This window comes from Pyxicephalus adspersus, chromosome 11 (genome assembly GCF_032062135.1).
Source record: "Pyxicephalus adspersus chromosome 11, UCB_Pads_2.0, whole genome shotgun sequence".
NCBI classification, from domain to species: Eukaryota; Metazoa; Chordata; class Amphibia; order Anura; family Pyxicephalidae; genus Pyxicephalus; species Pyxicephalus adspersus.
Window position 1 is genome coordinate 3,338,695 of NC_092868.1, and position 23,528 is coordinate 3,362,222.

The 23,528-nt window shown below is 45.3% G+C and overlaps 3 protein-coding genes across 4 annotated transcripts; 1 reads left to right on the forward strand and 2 right to left on the reverse strand.

Moving 5' to 3' along the window:
* Positions 1-322: 322 nt before the first annotated feature.
* Positions 323-10,275, reverse strand: PROSER3 (proline and serine rich 3). The gene is made up of 13 exons (XM_072427370.1): positions 10,149-10,275; positions 9,497-9,554; positions 6,705-6,813; positions 6,018-6,250; positions 5,461-5,597; positions 5,169-5,227; positions 3,981-4,069; positions 3,656-3,762; positions 3,370-3,566; positions 2,387-2,896; positions 1,580-1,718; positions 1,209-1,290; positions 323-519 (listed from the first exon to the last, which is right to left on the reverse strand). The coding sequence occupies exons 2-13, from the start codon at positions 9,511-9,513 to the stop codon at positions 435-437; spliced, it is 1,764 nt and encodes a 587-aa protein (XP_072283471.1). The 5' UTR covers positions 9,514-9,554; positions 10,149-10,275; the 3' UTR covers positions 323-434.
* A 37-nt stretch (positions 10,276-10,312) lies between these two features.
* On the forward strand, positions 10,313-20,028 carry LIN37 (lin-37 DREAM MuvB core complex component). Of its 2 annotated transcripts, none has more exons than XM_072427372.1 (10): positions 10,313-10,450; positions 10,900-11,005; positions 12,883-12,958; positions 13,438-13,488; positions 14,966-14,995; positions 15,736-15,818; positions 16,851-17,002; positions 17,987-18,130; positions 18,791-18,864; positions 19,109-20,028. In XM_072427372.1, the coding sequence occupies exons 2-10, from the start codon at positions 10,972-10,974 to the stop codon at positions 19,188-19,190; spliced, it is 726 nt and encodes a 241-aa protein (XP_072283473.1). In that variant the 5' UTR covers positions 10,313-10,450; positions 10,900-10,971; the 3' UTR covers positions 19,191-20,028. The 2 variants fall into 2 exon arrangements, with proteins under 2 accessions (XP_072283473.1, XP_072283472.1); XM_072427371.1 differs by lacking the exon at positions 10,313-10,450 and adding an exon at positions 10,455-10,533.
* Positions 20,020-22,877, reverse strand: HSPB6 (heat shock protein family B (small) member 6). Its single transcript, XM_072427373.1, has 3 exons — positions 22,658-22,877; positions 21,266-21,388; positions 20,020-20,965 (listed from the first exon to the last, which is right to left on the reverse strand). The coding sequence occupies exons 1-3, from the start codon at positions 22,850-22,852 to the stop codon at positions 20,786-20,788; spliced, it is 498 nt and encodes a 165-aa protein (XP_072283474.1). The 5' UTR covers positions 22,853-22,877; the 3' UTR covers positions 20,020-20,785.
* Positions 22,878-23,528: the final 651 nt, after the last annotated feature.

Below are 23,528 nucleotides of genomic sequence, written 5' to 3' on the forward strand. Positions count from 1 at the left end.
TTGGATCACTCAGCTTAACTGATGAAAGTGTATCGTTCTCCAGCCTTGCAGAGCTTTAATAAATCAGGCCCATGGAGTCAGTGAGAGGAACTACAGGGTGCAGCAGGGGGACCAGCAGCCACTGCAGAAGTGTTAGCATGTGAACTTCAGGGGTGGCAATTTTATTTCCACTTTAAGTCACTTAAATGTACAAGAGTAGAATTTAATACTCACCCTAGAAAAAAATGACACACTGTTCAAAAACAAGTGAATATGTTTACTGCAAAAAATAGGTCCACTTCATATTACCTTTTTTCCAGTGTGGAGACCTAACCCAGACACAAAAGACAAACTCACTGCTGTTTTTTTCCTGATTTTTTAATAAATAAAGTGACAAAAAACAGAAACCTGAATAAATAAAAGGAAATCCAATAAACAATGATAAATAAGGCTTATCAATAGGAGAAGTCTGGTCGTTGGGGGTGTGACTGGTTCTCTTTGTTATCATCCTGCAGCTCTTCCAATCGTAAATCCACTTCTCTGTATGGAAAAAAGAAACATAACTTAATGCCATTTACATTACAGTGACACTTCGAACAAATCTTTTGTATTAGATACATAATCCTGCCCCTGTACAAAGCATTGGTCAGACCACATCTGGAATATGCCGTCCAGTTTTGGGCCCCAGTTCACATAAAGGACATTGTGGAATTGGGGGGAGTGCAGAGAAGGGCAACTAAACGAATAAAAGGAATGGAGGAGCTCCGCTATGAGGAGAGATTAGCTGAACTGAATCTATTCTCCCTTGAGAAGAGACGTATAAGGGGGGATATGATCACCCTCTATAAATATATAAATGGTCCATATAGAGAACTTTCTTCCTAAATATTCACTGTAAGATCATTACAAAGCACAAGAGGGAGCTCTTTGGGTCTGAAGGAAAAGAAGTTTAATCTCCAGATAAGGAAGGGATTCTTCACTGTAAGGTCTGTGAAAATGTGGAATCGGCTCCCTCAGGAAGTAGTTTCAGCAAATACTATAGATTGCTTTAAGAGAGAGTTCTCTACATGGACAGTTTATATATTTATACAAGGTGATCATATCCACCCCTATATGTCTCTTCTTAAGGGAGAATAGATTCAGTTCAGATTTCTGTCCACAGAGTTTTGTGCCTGGAAACAGAATGAAATAATGAATGTCTATCAGTAAACAATAAATGGTATTATTACCGGAGTCTTGATCGCAGAGATTGCCGCTGTTCCCGCAAAACTTGCAGCAAAGGGTCATCCATGAACTCTGTCCCATCTGAATCTGAAATTAAATTTGGCGATTATTATTAATAAACAGGATTTATATAGTGCCAACATAATATGCAGCACTGTACATTAAATAGGGGTTGCAATGATAGACAGAAACAGACAGTAACACAGGAGGAGGAGAGGACTCCGACCAGAAAAGCTTACAATCTAGGAGCTAGGGGAAGTATCACACAACAGAAGGGATGAGTATATTTCCAGGAAAATGAAGTCTTATGCCTCATTAATGTGACTATAAATCAGATAAATATTAGATTTTATTTATTTATGTCACAAACCCTTACCTTCTGCCTCCTCCAATAGATGAGCAGCGATTTCTACAGGCTGTAATTCCTCTTTCTCCTCTTTAGGGGGCGCATCAGCTTTCTTCTTAGGCTTTAGCTTTGGGGATTGCAGAGGTGAGAAAAGTCGCTCAGAAATCACCTGATGACATCAAACAGAAACCATAAGAGAAATGGTTGACAGAAATGGGTGACTGATTACAGGAAGTGGAATACCACAGTCTGAGACAATGGAGACAGTGCTAAATAGTTATCAGGTCCAGGAAAAAAAAGTGACAAAACACTTCTGGAGAGAAGTTAGATTGTGTATCATAAACAGTTGTCATTTGTTTTCGAACACACGAACAGAAAAAACACATCCCTGCACCAGCATATCATCAACACAAGCCAATGTTTATGTGGCATGCTCATTACCTGCGCTTACAATGTGCTTGTGTCACATGACATTTCTACAATCTTTAATTGGATTAGGCAGTATTCTCCCAGCTCCTTGCAGCTGGGCGCTCCACCCAGCACTTTTCAGTAACCACCTAGCCGTTTTTGGGTGGTTACTAAAGACTTGAGTCACAATAGAGGGGCTGCCACCCGCCTATGGTTTTTTTCCTACCCAGCTTAAAAAAAAATGGAACACCCAGGTGGTTACTGAAAAGTGCCGGATGGTGCACCCAGATAAAAGGGGCCGGGGAGAACACTGTGTTTGGTCCCTTTTAAAAATGCAAGTGCTGCAGTAATAAAAGGCACAACCAAACTGTTAAATAATCATGGTAATGTGTGCTCAGCATTGCAATTAAAATGAAAAAAAAATCTCACCTGCCCCATGGCTTGGTGAACTGGTGATGGAGGAGGGTCATCCAGCGCTCTTGCAGGCCCAGTTTTATCAGAGGTTCTCTTGTTCTTGTCCCCTTTAGATTTAACTTTTCTCTCCTCTGACCTGTTAGGCCTCCTCTGAGACCTCCTCTGTGGTAGCTGCTCACTTACAATCTTGTGCTTTTCCACTGGCTGTGTTAATTGCCCCATCTCAGTGGGTTTGGTGGGGGCTGAAGGTGCGGCTGCTGGTCTTACAACCTCCCTCTCCCGCTTGTGTTCTGCACAGGGAGACGGTTGCTGGCTGTGGACACAGGGCAGAACATCACACTGAAGGTGCAGGTGAGGAGGGATGGTGCTGGGGATGGAATTTGGAGCTATATGTGGACTGGCCAGTGGAACATGGCTGCAACAAGAAGCAGGAGTTTGTGCAGGTGCTGCAAGGTTGGAGCTCATTGCTGCCACTGGTGCTGGAACATGAAACGCCGTCTCAGCATAATCTACAATTGGTAAAACCTAAAAAACAGGAATGTTATACAGTTATCTAATAAACAACATGGGGAACAGCCAGACAGAGATGTGACATTAAAAAAGATTTACAGAACTCTGAATAGACAGAAATTCAAACTCTTTGTATGTCAAACAGATTCCAAATAATCAGTATATAGGTTTGTCTGGGGTTCAGCTTTATCACAAACCAGTCACCTATCATATAGTAAATTCTAAAGGTAAAAGGTGACCACATACAGAAATGGCCATTGGCTTTTATTAGTAAGTGAAAAGTTCAAACCCAGGTAAAGTTTCCCTTTTCATGATTTTGAAGCCAGAAGACAGTGCCATCTACCTATCATCCCCTTGTCCATTGGGACTCTAACATAATCACATCAGTGGAGAGGGGATTCGCTTGAGACGTAAAATAAAATTAATGAAAAATAAAAGGAAGACACTTTGTGTTGGTTGCTCCTTTATGCAGGTGCTCAGATCAATACCTGCTTGGGGATCCTGACAGGTGGGGAAGGGGAGCGCGTGCGTGTACTCAGGAGCAGGGTTCCCTCTCGGGCCTGTTCCATCTTTCTGCGTAGTCGCCATTGGTATAAAATATCCTCCTCAGGAGGTACGGCAGCCAGGGCCCTCACAGGTGGGGTGGGCAAGGTCACGGGTGCTCGTAGAACAGGCATAATAGGAGCTGTAAAAGAAAGTAATAAGGAGCCATGAATATCACTTACACCATCCCTGAGCCATGGTATAATATAATGTTTCTGGGTTTCCCCTTACCTCTGTCCAATGTAGACGGTCTGATCCCGCTGACATCACTCACAGATGATTGGGATGATCCCACGCCTTCAGAGCTCACATGACCCCCAGAACTGATGGATGACTCGCTTATCAAAGAAACATCAACAATGACTGTGGGTTCGAAGGCTACTTGGCTCACATAGATTTAAGGAATTGTTAACAGCTCCCAACAAACAATAGAAATTCAGTTTTGATTGGTTTTCTAAATTCAATAAAACTTGGATTCTGTGTCTGACAAATGTCCATAGTGTTACCTGAACTTTTGTATCCTTCGGGTAAAGTCGATTCCTATGTGACCACTCACCTCTGAAGGATAAGCTTTCTTGCTCGCTCTTGCAGACCAATAATTTCCACATCATCAGGACATAGTTTGGAGTCATTTAGAGACCCCTCCTGTGGGAGAACAGAAACTGTAAGATGAAGGAGAAAAACGTATAATATTGTTAGAAGATCCACAACATGAAATGTTCTGGGCCTCCCAGCCATGCTCTCTATACTGCATCTACACCACTCTGTCCCTTCAATTAAAGAAGATAAAGCAATAATATTTGCAACATTTTAATAAACTAAATGTTTCTCCTAATCCTTCAAGGGTCCTCTGTACTACTTTGACTCATTTCCCTCACCTTAAAATCCTAACAAGCTAAGGGGTGCCCATATAAAAAAATATCCTGTAGTTTAGCAACCTTTGCCATCCCCATCCGCTTATTAGGAATGATTTGTATCTTGCCTCAAATTCACTCAATTCATTCAATATCTTTGCCCAAAAATGTGTTTGAATTTTGATGTGCTATCTGGCTGATATGATGAAGTCAATAATTGTTAACAAAAAAAGTGCGCAACGACTGGTCAACAACGCCAATGAACGAGGAATCTTGCTGGAAACAAACGACCGTCCCGGCGGATCTGATTGGGCTACAATCGTTTGTATGGTCGTTCTGTGATCATGGATTGTTCTGCGATACACTTTCCCCTGTACACGTCACTTCCTGCATCGTTCAAACGATCGTATCTGGTGTGTACTTTATTGGTGGATTATTTTGAGCGATCATATCGTTTCAGCATGTACAGAATTGTGCACAATACGATCGTTCAAAATAATCGTTTGATTGATCATTCGTTTTCAAACGATAATTATTGCACGTGTGTACCTAGCCTAAAAAAGGTTAAGTTTATCTTTAAGAACAGTAAGCAGCTAATAAATTGAGAATATTAAAGTGTTAGGGTGAAGTTTTAGGGACGAGTTACAGGTCAGGCTCTATACTCTATGCACTTGTCGCTTGCTCTTGTTGCAGTAAATCACACTAATGCACCAGCCAAAAACCAACATATTAATCTGTCTGTCCAGAGAAATGTTCACGTATCAGTATTTAACAGTTAGGCAGTAAGCCAAATACATATTCATACTGGGGAGTTAATATTTTGCTTGAAACTAACACGCACTTTAACTTCAGCATTACAACCTAAAATTTGAAGCAGAAACCTCAATTACCGCCAGAGGAGGAGTTAGATCCAGACTTTGAGGGGAAAATCCTAGAGCAGCGGAAATTCCTGCAGAAACAAATATTTATAGTCAGGCAGATATATCCCCACCAACAGAAAGATGTATGCACTAATCTGTAAAATGTCAAATGGCATCCCCAATAAATATAGTGCCCAGGACAAGGGGTAAATCTAAAGTGCACCCAGGATCAGGCCCCCAAGCAAACAGAATCTGATTATTTCTGCTCTAAAGGTGATACTTTAATCCTTTGCCCTTGCTTTATTGTGCGAGAATTTGTTACCTGAGCCTGGTCGGAACCTCTGAACATCCGGGCTGTCCGGTGAGGTCTGCAGCCACCAGAATTCCTTCAATGCAGACTGAGGGGGAGAACGTTCCATGCGGCTCGTAGGGGGTCCACTTCTGAATCTTGACACATACCTAGTGGAATGGAAATGGTGAAAAAAGTGGGATGCTGTAACCTTAGACTATGGCTATGTACACACATATACCTTTTCGGCTTGTGAAAGATCCTTTCCAATGACAAGACTGAAAGATGAATGAATGAGCTCTGTACACACAGCACCGTTCCGCTCTATGGATAGGGGAAGAGGGGAGAAAGAGCGAGCAGCACCGAACTGTGCTCTTTCCCCTTCACTTGCATTGTGGTCGTATACAGACCTCCCAAGACAGATCCATGAACGAGCACTGTGCACAAGTCAGATTCTAGTCCAATACCAGCCCTGAGGCGATAATCAGGTGAGAATCATCTGACGTGTGTGTGTAGCCATACTTAAGCCAAAGAGTCTCTTGGAAAAACATTTGGGAATAACACACAGATCTCAGTACAAGTTTGGTCACCTTGCTATGACTGATTCTTCATTGGCAGCGTCAGACCCTCCATGTCTTCCTGTCCTTTCTTGCTCTGGAGTCTTATTGCTGCCTTCAGATGAAGGCCAAGACTCATCGAAAGGTCCAGAAGAATCAGATTCTGGGAGGCCAGGGACAAACCTCTGCGATCTAACTAAAAAGTTGAGATCGGGAGGACTCAGAGCTTCAGAGAGGTGATGAGGAAGACGAACCGGGCTCAGAACCTGAAATAAAACATTTGAGAAATTGCATTGCAAAGGACATGAAATATTCATCACAGAAATCTATGCAGGAGAAAAACGCTGAAGCTTTTGCAATCCATCTAACTGGTTATTCTAAACTATGCTTATCATTGTTTTACTATAAAAAGTAATCTATTGTTCTTGTTTTCTGATATACATATGATTCAAATAAAAACAAAAATTTTGGACCTGTCAGCAGATATATTTTACATGCCGAGAACACAATTAGTTCTGGTACCTGGACAAGGTGGTGCACAAATCTCTCACTCAGATCTGACCCTGCTGCAGCCTCTTACCTTGTGAATTCCCTAAAAGTTGCTATGTTCCAGTCTGATCACTGAGGGAAGGGGACTTGAAGACCGAGGAAATGCTTCCTACTGCCTGCAGCAGACCAAAGCCATGAAAAAGATTTGTTATGTTAGCAAATTGTACTCACGGTTTGTTTCTGCTCCTCGTTAAGCATTTGGGCTTGGGATGGATTATAATGAGTTCTGCTCTTCACCGGAGGAGGGAAAGGATTTCCTTGATTAGAGAACACAGCCACACTAAAAATACAAAAATGATAGAATTAACCAGGCCTGGGATATACAATCAGGAATTGAATTAGCAAAGGTTGGGATAGGCCTGCATGAGAAGGATCCATAACCCAAGTCACATATCACATGAGACCCAATCTGGAATCATATGAGCTGTAATGTCACCGATTCCATTAGTACTGGCTGCGTCACAGGGGAGGAGGTCCCATGACCCCCAGCAATCAGAAGAAGCCTCAAGGTGAAAGAATTAAAGTCAGGGGCCTCTTTACAAAGACTTTTTATCCCCAATGGGCAAGGTGACTATGTCTCTATAAGAACAAACCCCAGCTGACCATCATAGAACTCACAATAGGACCGATCTGTCCCAATTTGTTTGATTCACGATGGCTCAGGGGTTAGCACTCTGACCTTTGCAGCGCTAGGTCCCAGGTCCGAATCTCAGCCAGGGCACTATCTGCATGGAGTTTGCAGGTTCACCCTGTGTTTGTGTGGGTTTCCTCCGGGTACTCCGGTTTCCTCCCACACCCCAAAAACCTGCAGTGAGGTTAATTGGCTTCTCCCTAAAAAATTGACCTTAGACTACATTAATGACATATGCCTATGGTAGGGACATTAGATTGTGAGCTCCTTTGAGGGACAGTTAGTGACACGACTATGGACTTTGTACAGTGCTGCGTAATATGATGGCACTATATAAATACTGTGTAATAATAATAATTCAGGATAAGGGATGACCTGTGTTACCCATGTGAAGATTGAATCCTTACCATGAATCCCCCCAGCTCCTAGATCAGGGGTGTCAAACTCTAACCAGGGGCCAAATCTGGCCCCCAACGTTCTTTCTTTTTGTCTTCCAAATGAATCTTAAATATGAACTGCAGCTGGCCCGCCGCTGCATTGAAATAGCGCCGCTATTACAATTCCCAGCATCACACGCGTCTATAGACCAGTGTGGCCCCGCTTTGGACTGTTTTATGGATGCAAATAATGCCGGGACTTTTAGTAGCAGCGCTATTTCAATGAAGAGGGAGATTGAGCAGCGGGCCACTCTTAAGATTTAGCTCCGCATTGGCCGTGTCTGGCATTTCCAGCGCTCCTCCTCAGCTGTACTATTCCTTGTTACTCCAAGGCATGGACCTGAATGGTTGGATTTTCATAGAAGAATATTGTTATTATTATTGTTAGCCTGTGCAAAAAGGTTACCATTGAAATTTAACTCAGAAGGCTACAAATAGAGAAAGAAGCATAAGATTTTTTCCTAAATAAAATAAATTTTTTTGCCTCTTTCTCTATTAAAGGCTTGTTCAAGATTGAATGTGAAGCAAAACCTCTTTGTTTCCATATGAAAAGGGTTTATATCAATTTTTTCAATAAATTTCAAGCTTGGCCCACGACTTTGTCTAAGTTTTTAATTTTGGCCCTCTGTGTATTTGAGTTTGAACCCCCTGTCCTAGATTGTAAGCTCTTTGGGTCCTCTCCTCCTCCCGTGTCACCGTCTGTATCTGTCTGTCATTTGCAACCCTTATTTATTGTACAGCACTGTGTAATACGTTGGCGCTTTATAAATCCTGTATAATATTAATAAATCAGGCAAGCTAGGCAAGGAAGCTCAAAGCAACCAATGAATCTGCCATTGTGAATGTAAAGTGTAGAATGGTCCTAGGAGAACCTCACAGTCCATCCTAAAGGAATGCCAGGTCATCCTTCAGTCACATGTGCAGCCATTGACACGGCTCTACAAGGTTCATGCAATATTTCATGTGCTATGAACAGTTCCCCCCCCACCTAGAATTCCAGTACACACAACATTCACCCATACAAAACGACAAGGTGAAATGTTTCAGATAAGGATTAGAATTCATTGAACAATGTAGAGGAGCCTGGAAAATGAAGTATCAATGACCGCTACCTACAGTGCGCTGTGATTAATTATTAAGGAGGAAGAGTCAGGTTCCAGCTAAGCGCAGGGCCCGCTTTGTTCTCATTCACACGGTGGGTGCAGGGGAGGAAGATAAAGACGTGAGATGCCCGGTCTAGGGGGTAGCAAACTGTGCCAACATTAAAGGGGATCTGTCACTTTACCCATGCAGGGGACAGTGACAGGTTCTCTTTATAGCTCTCTCTGACACTCACCTAGGTGAGGCTCCCCTCTATTTCATGCGGTGGACACCTACAGGCATCTGACCCCCCTGGAGGTGACTGCAGAGCTGGAACAGAGGGGGGACAGAAGACACATGCTGCTGCACACGAATTTCAGACATGGACAGGGTCTCTTTAAAATCCCAGGTAAAGTAAACCTTTATCTACTATGAAATAATTTTCTACTATCTACTATGGTCCCCTGCAGCACTAATATTGGGTGCGGGGACCACTAACCGAGCCCATGCCAGCCTCTTCTTTTTGATCCAAAGAGGACCCTGCTGTTGTACAGCCATCAAGACATCTCTGTGTCATGCAGGCAGTGATGTGGCCACCCGAAGGTGTGGAGAAGAGGGAAGATTTAAGACTAGGATGTCATGTGACCATGGCCACAGGTGAGTAAAAAGGGCATTTGCTGCCAGCGATTGGTTGGTGGAGGGAATAGCGGTATCCTGGAGATCAGTGTTAAATAAAAGGTCACATGATGCCGAGCAGACTGTCACCCCCTCCCCCCGCTGATTTTATTGGCTGCCTCCAGAAATAAATCACATACCTGCTTTTCATCGTCATATTTCCAAATCCGACACTTGTGTCCCCAACAGGAGAAATTCCTAAAAGAAACACAACAGTCCACAAAGAGATTAGAGGGGGTGTTTAATAGGAGGTATAGACTAATATTGGGGGTCTCAGACTGCGGACACCTTCCAGGTGCAATGGCTCCCCTCCCTCTTTAATACTATAATGTATGAGGTAGCATGTGACCTCATCGGTGCTCTGTGATTTGCCTGGCAAAGTCACATGGGGTGGAATCCTCAGCTCTGATTGGTGTGATTTCGAGCCTCAGTGCAGAGTAAGTTGGGGGTATAGAGGAGCATCTGCTGCCGCTGGGAGCTTGGGGTTCTTTAATGAGTCTTTCTGCAGTCTGTGACTTCCTATCCCAGTGACAACTACTCCACCCACTTCTAATACTGTTGTCACTGGGACAGGAAGTGAAGCAGCGGAAATTTAAACTCTTCCTCCTCTAGCACAAAATACAAGTCCTGTCTATGTGGCATATTGAATAATACAACTTTATTATCTCAATATAATTGATATACATTACAATAAAAATACACAGGTAATAGGGAATGTCAAGAGAGGCTCCAGGAGTTATTAATATGTAATGTACTACTTAATGCCGGGTGACACCCTGTATCCCCCATTACCAGTATCGCTGCTCCGACTCCTGGTGTCCCCAGTGCAATTCTTGTACTTCCCGCTCCCTCAGCCGCCCGTATCCAGGCAACCACCATCCCGCACGGCACGCCAGATAACCCCGCCCCTTACGTTTTTCTCCTAAACAGGTTTTACGTCAATAGCAAAGCGCCGGCACTCGTTCAACTGGCCAACAATGATTGGTCAGATAGAATTGACTGACGTGGAGATGGACCACTAGCTATTTTGCTATTGACCAGATTGAACCAATGAGCAGGAGCAGGGAGGAGCTAGAAGAGGAGCGGGTTTTGAGGTGAGTTGAACCGGCACCGAATCTGCGGGAGGTGTACGGGTCTCCGGTCAATGACTCCGCCCATGAGAACAACAACAACATAGGTGACCTAGTCTGCAGTATAACACTTCCAGGCGGCTCTGCCACTCCTGCTGTTTAAATGGCCTGTTTTCACCTGCAGCCTGAGGATTGAGACTCCTATTTTCTAAAGCGTCCATTATGTACTTGTGTGTTCTGACACCGCTCCAGCACCCCCAACCACCCCCACTCATGGTCAATCTGTTGTTAAACAAAGACCTTCATAGCATTTTCTGGTAGGAGGGAGGGTGACAACGCTTGGTCTCTTACTCCCAATTGCTCCCCTGCGTTGTCACTGGGGGAGGGGTATTACAGGACAATTCACTGATTTATGACATTGCACAGCCTTGGTGACCACACATCAGGACGCTGACCTTTGATCTATGTTACAGGTGACCCCGAACCCCAGAGGAGGAAATTCTGAACAGACGATTCATCAGCCGCAGCTCAGATCTGAAGCCGCCATGTCACTCGCAAAGGTGAAGGTGGAGAAGACAGGTGAGGGTCTGTGGGAATTTCATTGGGGGTGAGAGGGATACCTGGGGATACCCTGATACCCGACTCCCTGTCTGTTGTCGCCTTGCCATCGCTCAGCACTGCAGCCTCAATCTCTGCTGGTGACAACACATATGGATCATGTGACCTCCTCTAATGTATCAGTACTGTGGTAACAGCCAATCACTAGGCCCAAACACTGTCACATGACTGATAGATCAATGTCACACTGCTGTGAATCAATATAAATGTGTATTTTCTATTCCTGATAAATGGATGGATATGTTGAAGAATTTCAGGTGGAATATAGGACATTGGTCACACTGCCAAGGCTCATCACAGATTCCAGATCAGGAGACGGCTTTATGGTGGAGCTGCTATGTTAATGAAAATCTTGCTGCAGTTTCTAATGACCTCTGTGGGGCTCAGTGGCTTTTGTGGCAACTTTGACTACGAAAACCTCCCATGACCCTGCTGGTTTGAGACTTTCTAGCTCCTTCTGTGTCGCTGGCTCCTCCCATATCACTGGCTCCTCCTGTGACCATAGCTCCTCCCATATCCCTGGCCCATCCCATGTCCCTAGCTCCTCCTGTGACTTCAACACCTCCAGTGTCCCCAGCTTCTCCAAAGTCCCTAGTTGCTCCGGTGACCTTGCTGCTTTGTGTGCCTCCCATGTACCTGACTTCCCCTGTGACCATAGCTCCTCCCATGTCTCTATCTCCTCCTGTTTTTTAGCCCTGCCCATGTCCCTAGCCCCTCCCATATCCCCTGCTCCTCCTGTTTTAGCCCTGCCCATGTCCCTAGCCCCTCCCATATCCCCTGCTCCTGTGTTTTAGCCCTGCCCATGTCCCTAGCCCCTCCCATATCCCCTGCTCCTCCTGTGTTTTAGCCCTGCCCATATCCCTAACCCCTCCCATATCCCTAGCTCCCCTGTGCCCCTAACTTCTCCCATATCCCCAGCTCCTCCTGTGACCCCAACACCTCCGGTGTCCCCAGCTTCTCCAAAGTCCCTAGTTGCTCCGGTGACCTTGCTGCTTTGTGTGCCCCCAATGAACTTGACTCCTCCTGTGCCTCCAGCCCCATCTAGGACCCCTGCACCTCCTGGGGCCCCAGTGCCATCAGCTCTTCATTCTTGTGTATTTCCACTTGCTGTCCTACCATTTACTTACTAAGGGCTGCTGAAATACTGGGGACACAAGTGCAAGGGATGTGGGAGGAGCTATGTACATGGGTGGAGCTAAGAATATAGGTGGTGCTATGTATATGGGCGGAACTGAGAATATAGAAGCTGTGGATATGGGTGGAGCTAGGCGTATAGGAGGAGCTAAGTATATGAGTGGAGCTACGCATTTAGGAGGTGTTGGGGTCACAGGAGGAGCTAGGGTCCTGGAAGTAGCTGGAATCACAGGTGTTAGGTTCATGGGAGGCACTTTGGCCACCGGAGGTGCTAGAGTTCCTGTCATCTTTGTACCTCATCTTGGTCATGCTAGTGTGTTAGGGGGTCATCATGTTACACTTCCACCAGTAAAGCCCCAGCCCCCCCCAAATACCTTACAGTGTGCTATGGTGAAGTCCTGGTGGGGTGCTTAGACTCGTCCTCCAACCCTTTTTATAACTTGCAGTCCTCTTCTATAGTACTGTGTCTCTGTTACTTCTGGTAATTCAGACCTCATTTCTTGGTGCTCGGCCCAGCACATGGTGCTTCCTATTTTTATCTCTCTCAGTGGCACAACAATGAAAAATCTAAAGTATCCGTCATTTCCGGGTGTGTCAGATTCTTCTCCCCCTGATGGCTATAAAGTCACAGAGAGTGGACCTGTGCTGTGTTAATGCAATGATAGTGTAATTGTGAAAGTCTTACGTGTCTTTGTTTCGAGCAGATTTGGAGGCCGCCAATGCCCGCAACCGATTGGAAGCCATCCTGCAGGGCCTTCTGGATAGGAGCGAGGCCGACAGGTCAGTCACTACTCTGGCTTGTTTATGGAGAATTTAGTCAATGATGTCCCATGTGTGTGATCGTTTATTTTCTCTCCCCCAGTTCGCCCCCTGTATTCTCTCTCCCGGTCTGCCCCTGTATTTGGCTCCCCCGGTTCCCACCTGTATTCTCTTCCGGGTTTGCTGCTATATTCTCTCCCCCTTTTACCAGTGAAGCATCTCATCACAGGTATCGCATAGCTTTGGTCCCAGACTGTACTCAGGAAAGAACGGCTTGATAAGAGTACAGAACTCTGCTGCTTTATTGAATGGAGCCTGACCAAAAAGGATTCTTGAATAGTAGGAAGATCCCGCCATGTGTGTGCAGCAGTGACAACGTTCTTTATTCTATGCTGGGTTGGGATCAGCTGCTCTGATGGATATATCACACAGCCCCCATCGCATTGCTATCATTATTAGAAGCTGTTGACTGATCAGATCTCTGTGTTTGGTCTCTTTAGGGAACAGATGGAAGATGATGGTGGAAAAGTCTCAATTGACCCTCATTGCAAGTAAGAGAAATGAAATGTGCACATAGATAGATATAATAACTTTCAGGTCTTTGGGAACCCCGGCTATATTTACTATATCCACAACTCACAATACATTAGTGTGGTGTCCATTGGGAAGAATTCCTCTTACATTGCTGGCCATTGAAAAGAATGTCACCCTTACAGATAGCCAAAAAGATCATTGGTGTCACCTAAACTGTCCTGAGAGGTGCAAATTGCTCAAGGAAACCCTAGCGCCCTCTGGAGAAACACTGCTCCACATTATTGATCATCACACCATTTTATTATCATTAAGGTAATGGGAAGGTTTCTTGGAAGCCCCCCCCCAACCCTATGATACTCCTTTTTACGGAAGCTGTATTGGATCCCTTAACGATTCTGGCTATGGGAGAGCATGTGACCCCCTCCTAGGGTGCAATGGGCCAATCTAAAATCTTGTCAATTTAGGGAGGGAAAGACATCATCAACCATAACCATCATCGTTATCTGTGACAAAGAAAGTAAGTGGTGGGGCCCACCGCTAAGGTGAGTAGAAGTAAGTTCAGGAGGATGGGCTTTGATTGGTCACCTTGCCCTGAATGGCTGTAAGTCTTTTACAGAGGAACTATAGCTCCTTCTGTGTCCCTGGCTCCCCCCATATCCTTAGCTCCTCCTGTGTCCCTGGCCCCTCCCATATCCCTTCCTCCTCCAGTGTTCCTAGCCCCTCCTGTGTCCCTGGCCCTTCCCATATCCTTAGCCCCTCCCATGTTCCTGGCTCCTCACAAATCCTTAGCTCCTATTTTCCTAGCCCCTCCCATATCCTTAGCCCCTCCTCTGTCCCTAGCACTTCCTATTTCCCTAGCTCCTCCTGTAACCTTTATCCTTGGCTCCTCCCATATACTTAGCTCCTCCCATATCACTAAATTCTTACTGTGACTCCCAACACCTCCTATTTCCCTAGCTCCTCCTGTAACTCTAACACCTCATATATCCCTGGCATCTACTGTGACCCTAACACCTCCTGTGTCCCCCAACTTCTCAGTAAAGCATACTTGCATATTTGCTATCAGTGCATGCACAGCTTAGTATACAATGCCGGGTATCCCAGGGCAAGCTGAATGACCTCCTGGCCAACACCTTTGCCTAGGTAGTCAGTGCTATGATAAAGATAGCGGTGTGTAATCCAGGGGAGCCGGGCTGCTGCTTGTGTGTGCTGTGGTTCTGTTCTATTAGTGTTGCATGCTCAGGTTTTACCCCCTTACTACAGAACAAAGCTGCTACAAAAGTAATAAATTATGAGGGTTCAATAAACCCCCCCCCCCCCCCCCACACACACACACAGATATTATATTTATGGGAAGCAGCTCCTCGAATCATCGTTATATTCCAGTTCCTGATATACCCAGCCCAATATATACAAACATTGGAGATACAGGAAGTTCCAGTTCTAAGCACAAGCTCCAAATCTTATCTGTGTTCCTCTTTTTTATAATTTCAGAGACTCTTCTCCATCTGCGGCTGGGAAAAGGTACATTTTGCTTTCATTTCCTCTTACACAATAAATGTGAATTCTGTGGTGAAACTCTGGACATTTGAAGAGATTGTGTTGCTGCTAGACTGGACTGTGCATGCTCATTGTTCTTATTGTTAATGGTGTCACCACGGCTTTTATTATATTGATTAATTTTATTTAGAGCCAGGCTAGTCCCACCACCTATTACTCCTTATTGGTCCATCAGTGTGATTGACAGCCTCACTGACAATAGGCAAGTCAGAGGGTGGAGTCAAACTGAACATGTGTTCTGTGTATAGAAAACATGCCCATATGTTAGCTGGGACCCATAGATAAGGGGACAATATACAGCAGTAAGACCTCCTTTTATTTCTCTGTTTGTAGGTCTGTGCAAAAACAAATCCCTCTTCAGTTCCCCCTCATAAAATTCCTAAAAAGCCTATTTCCCATTAGAGTTTGCACTTCTAACAATTGACCACTAGGTGGCAGAACGAGTCATTGTTTTAATAGTAGACCTGTAGAAATATACGACTAATATTATTAATAAACAGGATTTATATAGCGCCAACATATTACCCATTGTACATTCATTATGGGATGCAAATGACAGATACAGACTGACACAAATGAGACCATAGCATTCACCACCAGCAAATTTTCAGAGAATTCTGCTGGGGGAATAATTTGTGTGTGTGTAGGGTAAAAAAACAGGTCCACTTTTTCTCTGTATTCATTTCTCTCTCTTGCTCTGTTAGGCCACCGGCAAGGCTGTCTCACCACCGACGGAAAAAGAGAAAAGAGGAAGATGGCATTGCTGAAAGCGGACAGCCCAAAACGAGTAAGCGTGACACCAATGTGGTGGAGGGTCTGTAGGATCAGGGGTGGGGTATCTCACAAGAGGAGGGGCCTCTGTGTACCTTTACCTTTCTGTCCACCCTGTGATTTACGGGGGGGTAACTTTTTATTGGTGCTAAGTTAGGGGCAACTCTTACCAAACAGTAAAGCAATTGTAAGGAAGAATGCAGAGAGATGGAATGGAAGCCAGGCAAGTTCCCTCTAGATCGGCTTTTCATAACCAGGGTTCCTCCAGAGGTTGCTGGGGATTCCTTAGGCAATGAGTAGTTTGCACCTATCAGGTCAGTACAAGTGACACCAATGATCTTTCTGGCTATCTGTAAGGGTGACATTCTTCCTATTGGCCAGCAATGTAAGAGGAATTCTTCCCACTGACCTCCACACTAATATACTGTAATCTGTGGATATAGGACTTATAGCCTGGGTTACCTGAAGGCTTAATAGTTATTTCCAGTGTCCCCACCATGTAAAAAGGATGAGAAAGGCTGCTCTGGTGGGTTACAAATCGCAAATCTCTGATTATAGTGGGCTATTTTAGCCTTTTTATACATACGCCATTATTATTACTACACAGTTTTTATATAGCGCTGACATATTACGCAGCACTGTACAAAGTCCATAGTCATGTCTCTAGCTGTCCCTCAGAGGGGCTCACAATCTCATGTCCCTACCTCATATTTCTTTATTACAAGATCAATATGGGGGGAAGCCAATTACCTTACTGCATGTTTTTGGAATGTGGGAGAAAACCCACACAAACACGGGAAGAACCTGCAAACTCCATTCAGATAGAGTCCTGGCCGGGATTCGAACCTGGGACCCAGCGCTGCAAAGACCACAGTGCTATCCACTGAGCTGCCCGTATGCCAGGTCTAATATAATAAAATAATTAAGCGCAAGCTTGCAAAAATGTAAATGTCATTTCTCACATATCTCTCATAATCAGGCAAACTATACGCTTACTGAAATAATACTGTACCTTTCCTTTAAATACTCTGTATATCCTTTCCTTTAGATACGTTTGTCATTCGCCTCTTTGACCGGAGCGTAGACTTGGCGCAGTTTTCTGAAGACACACCCCTATATCCTGTGTGCCGAGCCTGGCTGCGCAATGCACCTGGAGCAAAAGTCCCCGAACGCCCATCAACACCGACACCATCAGAAGAGGTAGAGAAGGCTTACTATATCATGTTCTGTAGACCGCTTTCCTTGAAGCTAATGTTTCTTAGTACATTGGGACCTCTTGTACCTGTCAGATGTACGAAAAGACCTGAATCACATACCCGGGGGGGGTGGGGGGGGGATTCATTACATCTCCTGCCTATTGAGTAGGTAGGGGTTAGTTTTGGTATTCCCTCATAATCCAAACTAAATCAAAGGCCACCCCCTAAATAACATAGAATAATGAGAAAGAAGAGAGACAGAATTTGTGGTTAGCTTCTTTATATAGAGATAAAATAATGATCACATAAATGGCAACATGTAATTACCAATATATTTTATTAATCCATAGTAGATGTACCGGCATGGATTATGTTAGTACACATTACAACAATTGAGGCATTAGTGTTTCAAAATGGTGAGTTACAGATAAATTGTAGGTAGAGTGGTGTCAGTTGCCACGTATGTGGACTTTGAACATTATACCTGGTCTGACTAGACATAGGACTACTGTTTGAATATCAAAAGAGAGGTCTCTGATCCTGCCACGCTTCCTCAGGGGTATTATGAAGACCATAGGGATACTACAATCTGAATAAGATATACAATCATAACCAACGCAATGTAAAGGTATAAAAATCAAAGATCAATGGATGGTAGCAGATAAACAGCATTCTATCGGTTATGATTGTATATTATGTTCAGACTGTAGTATCCCTTTGGTCTCATTAACACCCCTGAGGAAGCCCAAGAGACGAAACGTGTCGGGATTAGAGACATATCACATCACATTGCACTCATACGCATGCAGCATTGACTTCATTCAATTCAATATTTGGGCCTTGTGTCCCCCATTCCTGAACCTCTGCTATAGGGTGGTGTAATTCTGATAGGAAGCTTGGAATGGGTTGTTTTAACCGCTTGTATCTAGGAAGAGCAAATGATAATTTTATTGTACGCTTCATTTTCATACTTTGTTTTCATTCCCAGGGTGAGGTGGTGAACGGGAGCTCCCAGAACATCTACCACCTACCTCCCCCCACCCCCAGGCCTATGACAGAGAACGGAGAGCCGATAAACCTAAGGATGCCCTCACCCATCCCCCGGGATGACGACCCACTCAACCTCACCATAGTAAGATTAGAAGTCATTTTTTTTCCAATAAATAGGATTTAGGCTGAGTATTATTATATATTGGGCACCTGTAACCCTTCTGCCTCCATAACAGGTGGTTTGTGTTTCAGCACTGGCATTAGGATTGGGAAGATCACTTCGATATGAAAGCCAGCTGAATAACAAGCATACTAACAGCCTGTCTCCTATTCTATATACCACAGGGGAAGATGTTCTGTAGTCTGCAGATTTAGCGGGGACTAATGTAAATGATAAGAGGGGCAGCATGGTGGCTCAGTGGTTAGCACTCAGGCCTTTGCAGCACTGGGTCCCAGGTTGGAATCTCGGCCAGGACACTATCTGCATGGAGTTTGCAGGTTCTTTCTGTCTTGTGTGGGTTTCCTCCCACATTTTAAAAACATGCAGTTAGGTTAATTGGCTTCCCCCCAACATTGACCTTAGACTGTATTAATGACATATGACTATGGTAGGGGCATTAGATGGTGAGCTCCTCTGAGGGACAGTTAGTGACATGACTATGGACTTTGTACAGCGCTGCGTAATATGTTGGCACAATATATAAACACTGTGTATTAATAAATAATGGGAGTGCTACAAAGGCACACACCATTTCTGGTAGGATGTGTTATTTAACTAATAATCAATTTCTTACACTTTCAGCCAATAGAACAGTCACCCAGCATGACTACTCTAATTTGTCGGAACATGGAGCGATGGAAGAAGGTTCGGCAAAGGTGAGGTTGGGGGGGATGTGCTGTAGAAATCATAGTGATATCATACTATGTGGAGGCAGCCATATTGGTAGAGGCGGAGCTTTGTGCCTCTGGTGGGTAATGAACAAATAGCTTCTGGCAGAGCTGGAAGCCGCTCACATCTCTACAATGGCTGCAGCTTTGCTTTTTTTCAGTCCACGTTCTCTTTATTCCTCCAGCAGAATTTTCAGCACAGGTCCTCTTTATTTTCTTCTTTTTATTTCAGATGGAAAGAGGCTTCTTACCAGAACCAGCAGCGCTACACCCAGAGCATGAAGATCCTGAAAGAGATGTACGAGCGCCAGTAACCCAGCCAGTGACCTCACAATGGCGCAGCGCAGGTCCCCTCTGAGTATTTTATTTATCAATGTGTTTTTATATTAAATGTCAGTCTTATTATCATAAACAGGATTTATATAGCGCCTACATATTTTGAAGGGCTGTACATTAAATAGGGGTGTATGAAACCAATCCTGGGACAAGACTGAGGAGTCCTCATACCAGGTATCCTGTGATTGCTTTTACTTTGTGCTGTGAAAAGTCGGCTGCAATCTGATTGGCTGCACTAGGTATCTCCTGCAGTTTGTTATGCACTAAGGGTTGTAAATCAGCCCGGGTTGTAGATAATAGGTGAAGAACCTAATATTTATCACGTTTAGCTCCAACATGTGACCTAAAGCTGGATACAAGAGCAGCCAATCAGTGAGCACCAGTACTGTCACATGGGAGGGAATATATATATCAAGTTCAGCTTCATGCTAACACCAATGACCTGAGCCCCTCCTACTGTGTAAGCTCCAACCTGTGACCTAGAGCTGGATAGCAAAGCAGCCAATCAGTGAACACCAGTACTGTCACATGAGAGGGAATGAGTCACATGATCCCCCATACCTGACAGTACTGCTCATTTTTCTTTATTCCCAGTAGTTGAATGACTATGAGGAGGATGAGGGAGGCATTAAAGAGAACCTGTTGCATAGACAAAGCCCAGGTTCCATTCATCTTCCACTGACCTATTATCGCATTGATTGGTATTGGGACTTTTACAATGTAACAATTATTTTGTCCATTTTTTGTAATAACTTTATGAGGTTGTTTGATATCACTGAAAAATAAAGGTGAGCAGAACATGTTAAATCTCCTTTACCATGTGACACGTATGGCTTTTATTTCCATCCCATCAAACTGATACAATTCTTTTACATTTATTATTTTCAGCAGTCTGAAATCTCGTTATCTGCTGACATTAAAACACAAAAGTCTTACAACCAGATCTGAAGGGGCTTCCCATTCCCAGGTCCGGCTTCCCAGCCACGTCTGTCCGTCCTCCATTGCTCTGGGACAGGACGCAGATCCCCCCTGTATACAGCTGGCTGACATTCCGATGGCTTCCATCCTATCCCAGGACAATGGATGTAAAAGGAGAAAAAATGTGTGCAAAGGCACAGACGGAAGCTGCAGGAGCTGTACGAGTATATGAATAACAATCCTAAGGATGTGGATAATGTTACTATTTGGGGGAAATGCTGCTCCTGGCTCCTGTTCATGTGCCTATAGCTTTGGAGTTTGGTCATGTGATTTCAGCAGATGACCGGCACTAAAGGGAGCCAGGAGCAGTGTTTTCTCCAGGAAAAGTTAGCATTGCGGCCCTTCTTTTAATCTCAGCAGGATCGTTCACATAGCTGTCAAACAGAAGCGGGTGAATGGGTGAACCTGTCATGGTAGGTGTAACCCAGCACAGTCAAGGTCCTGGTGTTCAGCCCTGCTGTACCAGGAAGCAGCTGTAGTGACAGGTGCACTTCAAGGGCCTTGCTGGTTAAATAAGGCCTCTGGCATAGAATTTGGGGTCCTTTGTCAGAGGCTAATATGGTGGAGGAGGGTCAAGGTTGGTCGGGGTCAGCTCTCACTTCTCCTTCTTGGTGATAGGAATGCTCCTCTCTTCGGCTTTGCCCGCTTCTACTACCGGGGCTTGGATGGAGAGCAGTCCGTCGGAGGCCAAGGCCGAGGTGATGGAGGCGGGGTTGACTGATGACGGGATTTTGTAGCGGCGGTGGAACTCGCGGGAGATGAAGCCATGTTCATCCTGGAAAAGACAAAAAAGGATTTGCGTTTATCCCATCCAATTATTGCGCTGTGTAGGGTCTGAACCAATCACCTGCAGCAGAGCTAAAGGGGGGGGGGTCAAGTAAAATTGTTTGGCCAATGAGCTACAAGCTCTATACAGAGATATCTGTGACATGCAATCACTTGCAATGATCAATGATTGCTCACTTGTCATCATGTGACCTGATAAGGGAAATTGGCCACCTGGGCCTAGTATAGTTTATTGGCTGCTACAAAGTGGCAAACAACCAATCAGAGAGCTGTAAGGTGTCTCGGTTACCTGGCGCTCCTCGTGCTTGGCGTGAACCTCCACGCAGTCCCCGACCACTTTGACTGTCAGCTCTTCAGGGGAGAAATGTTTGACGTCCAGCAATACGGAGAACTGATCCTTGTCCAGCTTCACCTGCAGAGACAGAAGATAGGGAATGTGATCAGACCGAGGTCACATGACCCTCACCTGCCACTGACCGACTCCCTGAGGTTTGTCTGCAGTCTCTGACCGTCTCCCTGGGGTATGGCTCCAATCTTAACAGTTTCCTGTACAATGTCTGCAGTCTCTGATCGTCTCCCGTACAATGTCTGCAGTCCCTGACCGTCTCCGCACAATGTCTGCAGTCCCTGACCGTCTCCCGTACAATGTCTGCAGTCCCTGACCGTCTCCCGTACAATGTCTGCAGTCCCTGACCGTCTCCCGTACAATGTCTGCAGTCCCTGACCGTCTCCCGTAGCAGGTCTGCAGTCTCTGACCGTCTCTGACTGCAGGCATTGTACAGGAGTACAATGCCTGCAGTCTCTGACCATCTCCCGTACCATGTCTGCAGTTCCTGACCGTGTCCCGTACTATGTCTGCAGTCTCTGACTGTCTCCCGTACTATGTCTGCAGTCTCTGACTGTCTCCCGTACAATGCCTGCAGTCTCTGACTGTCTCCCGTACAATGCCTGCAGTCTCTGACCGTCTCCTGTACAATGTCTGCAGTCTCTGACCGTCTCCCGTACTATGTCTGCAGTCTCTGACCGTCTCCTGTACTATGTCTGCAGTCTCTGACCATCTAGTGTATTTCATCCAATCAGATGATAATTTGTTTTCAGAGGACAATGATCAGGAGCTGTCAGGGCACATGGTGGCAGAGCAGGAATGAAGCCGGTCCCGGTGAGTATTATACACGGTGATATGACCGAATGAAAATAACAATCAGATTGGCAGGAGCTGAGCGCTGCCCCGGCTGTATCCCCTTCCCTTACCCAGTGCAATGCACGCAGACACTCAATGTGCTAACATTCATCTCTGAAGTCCCTTTCACCTTTTTGCTGTCCCATATTTCTCCTCTTGTATCACGTCCACAGATCTGTCTCATCAGTGATTAGCATGAGGATTATTATTATTAATAAACAGGATTTACATAGCGCCAACATATAACGCAGTGCTGTACATTAAATAGGGGTTGCAAATGACAGACAGTGACACAGGAGGAGAGGACCCTGACCTGAAGAGCTTACAATCTAAGTATTAAATAGGAGCACCTGAAGGGAGTGCGGCAGTAGGAGCGACACTGGGCAACCATTAGAGGGATCCCAACCTACCAGGTTCTACCCAACCCCTCCCTATTCTAACCAGATCTGCTAACGATATCATAGGCAGTGGTGTTGTACAACCTGGTGGCCATCTCCTTACCTCGGACAGTCCGGTTTCCGGTTGGGGGATGCTGGGTGTGCGCATGTAGTAGGGGTTCACCCCCATTGGCAGCGAGGCCAACAGATCGGATTCCAGGATACCCTCACCGAACCTCTGCCCCAGGATCCGGGCAGGGAAAAGCGGTGGCGCCATATACGGCCGGCGCATCCAGGGGTGGTGAATTGTAATGTCCATGGTGGTCGGCGGAGACTTCTGGAGATCGCAGAGCTCGGCTGTTTATATACAGAGCCCCCCCTCCCAAGACAGCGAACGCTCTAGAATTGGCACCGGCTCTGACAATTCCAGGAGGGGGGGGGTGGACACGGTCCAGATCCGTACAGTAAAAATAGACGCACTGACAATGACTGAGCAATTCCGTCTAAGCCCCGAAAAATTAACCCTGCCATGTTCAGGCACTTCCTGTTATAGGATGACAACGCTCTGTCCCCATCTTTTGCGTTATCACGTGAGTCTGTCCCTAATTGTGGTTGGTAAAACCCAACACCGAGGGAATGGAAGAAGTGGCCCGCGGGCAACCTTTTATCTGAAGGGATGCAATACTGTTGTGTTACCACAAGATGGCCTCAGCTTTTTTTAGCCTGGAAGACTGAGGGCATGCTGCGAAGGAAGGGTGTCAGGGACATGCCCCCTGGGAGGAGCTACAAAATATTCTTGTAATGATATGATAATATATGCTTCTTTAAGGACCCCCCCCCCCAATTTGAGAAGAGCCCCAGTCCCACCAGGTCCCCCTTCTATCTTAGTATAACCTCCAGTCCCACCAGGTCCCCCCTTCTATCTTAGTATGACCCCCAGTCCCACCAGGTCCCCCCTTCTATCTTAGTATAACCTCCAGTCCCACCAGGTCCCC

Excerpts from the sequence above, each read along its gene's own strand:
- HSPB6 (XM_072427373.1), bottom strand. The coding sequence starts at position 22,852 with ATGGACATTACAATTCACCACCCCTGGATGCGCCGGCCGTATATGGCG. Across the intron at positions 21,389-22,657 it reads CGGAAACCGGACTGTCCGAG|GTGAAGCTGGACAAGGATCA; the intron begins GTAAGGAGATGG and ends CTGTCTCTGCAG. Across the intron at positions 20,966-21,265 it reads CCAAGCACGAGGAGCGCCAG|GATGAACATGGCTTCATCTC; the intron begins GTAACCGAGACA and ends TGTCTTTTCCAG.
- LIN37 (XM_072427372.1), top strand. The coding sequence starts at position 10,972 with ATGTCACTCGCAAAGGTGAAGGTGGAGAAGACAG. Across the intron at positions 11,006-12,882 it reads GGTGAAGGTGGAGAAGACAG|ATTTGGAGGCCGCCAATGCC; the intron begins GTGAGGGTCTGT and ends TGTTTCGAGCAG. Across the intron at positions 13,489-14,965 it reads TCAATTGACCCTCATTGCAA|AGACTCTTCTCCATCTGCGG; the intron begins GTAAGAGAAATG and ends TTATAATTTCAG.
- PROSER3 (XM_072427370.1), bottom strand. Across the intron at positions 6,251-6,704 it reads ACGAGGAGCAGAAACAAACC|GTTCTGAGCCCGGTTCGTCT; the intron begins GTGAGTACAATT and ends GTTTTATTTCAG. Across the intron at positions 2,897-3,369 it reads CTGTCAGGATCCCCAAGCAG|GTTTTACCAATTGTAGATTA; the intron begins GTATTGATCTGA and ends CCTGTTTTTTAG.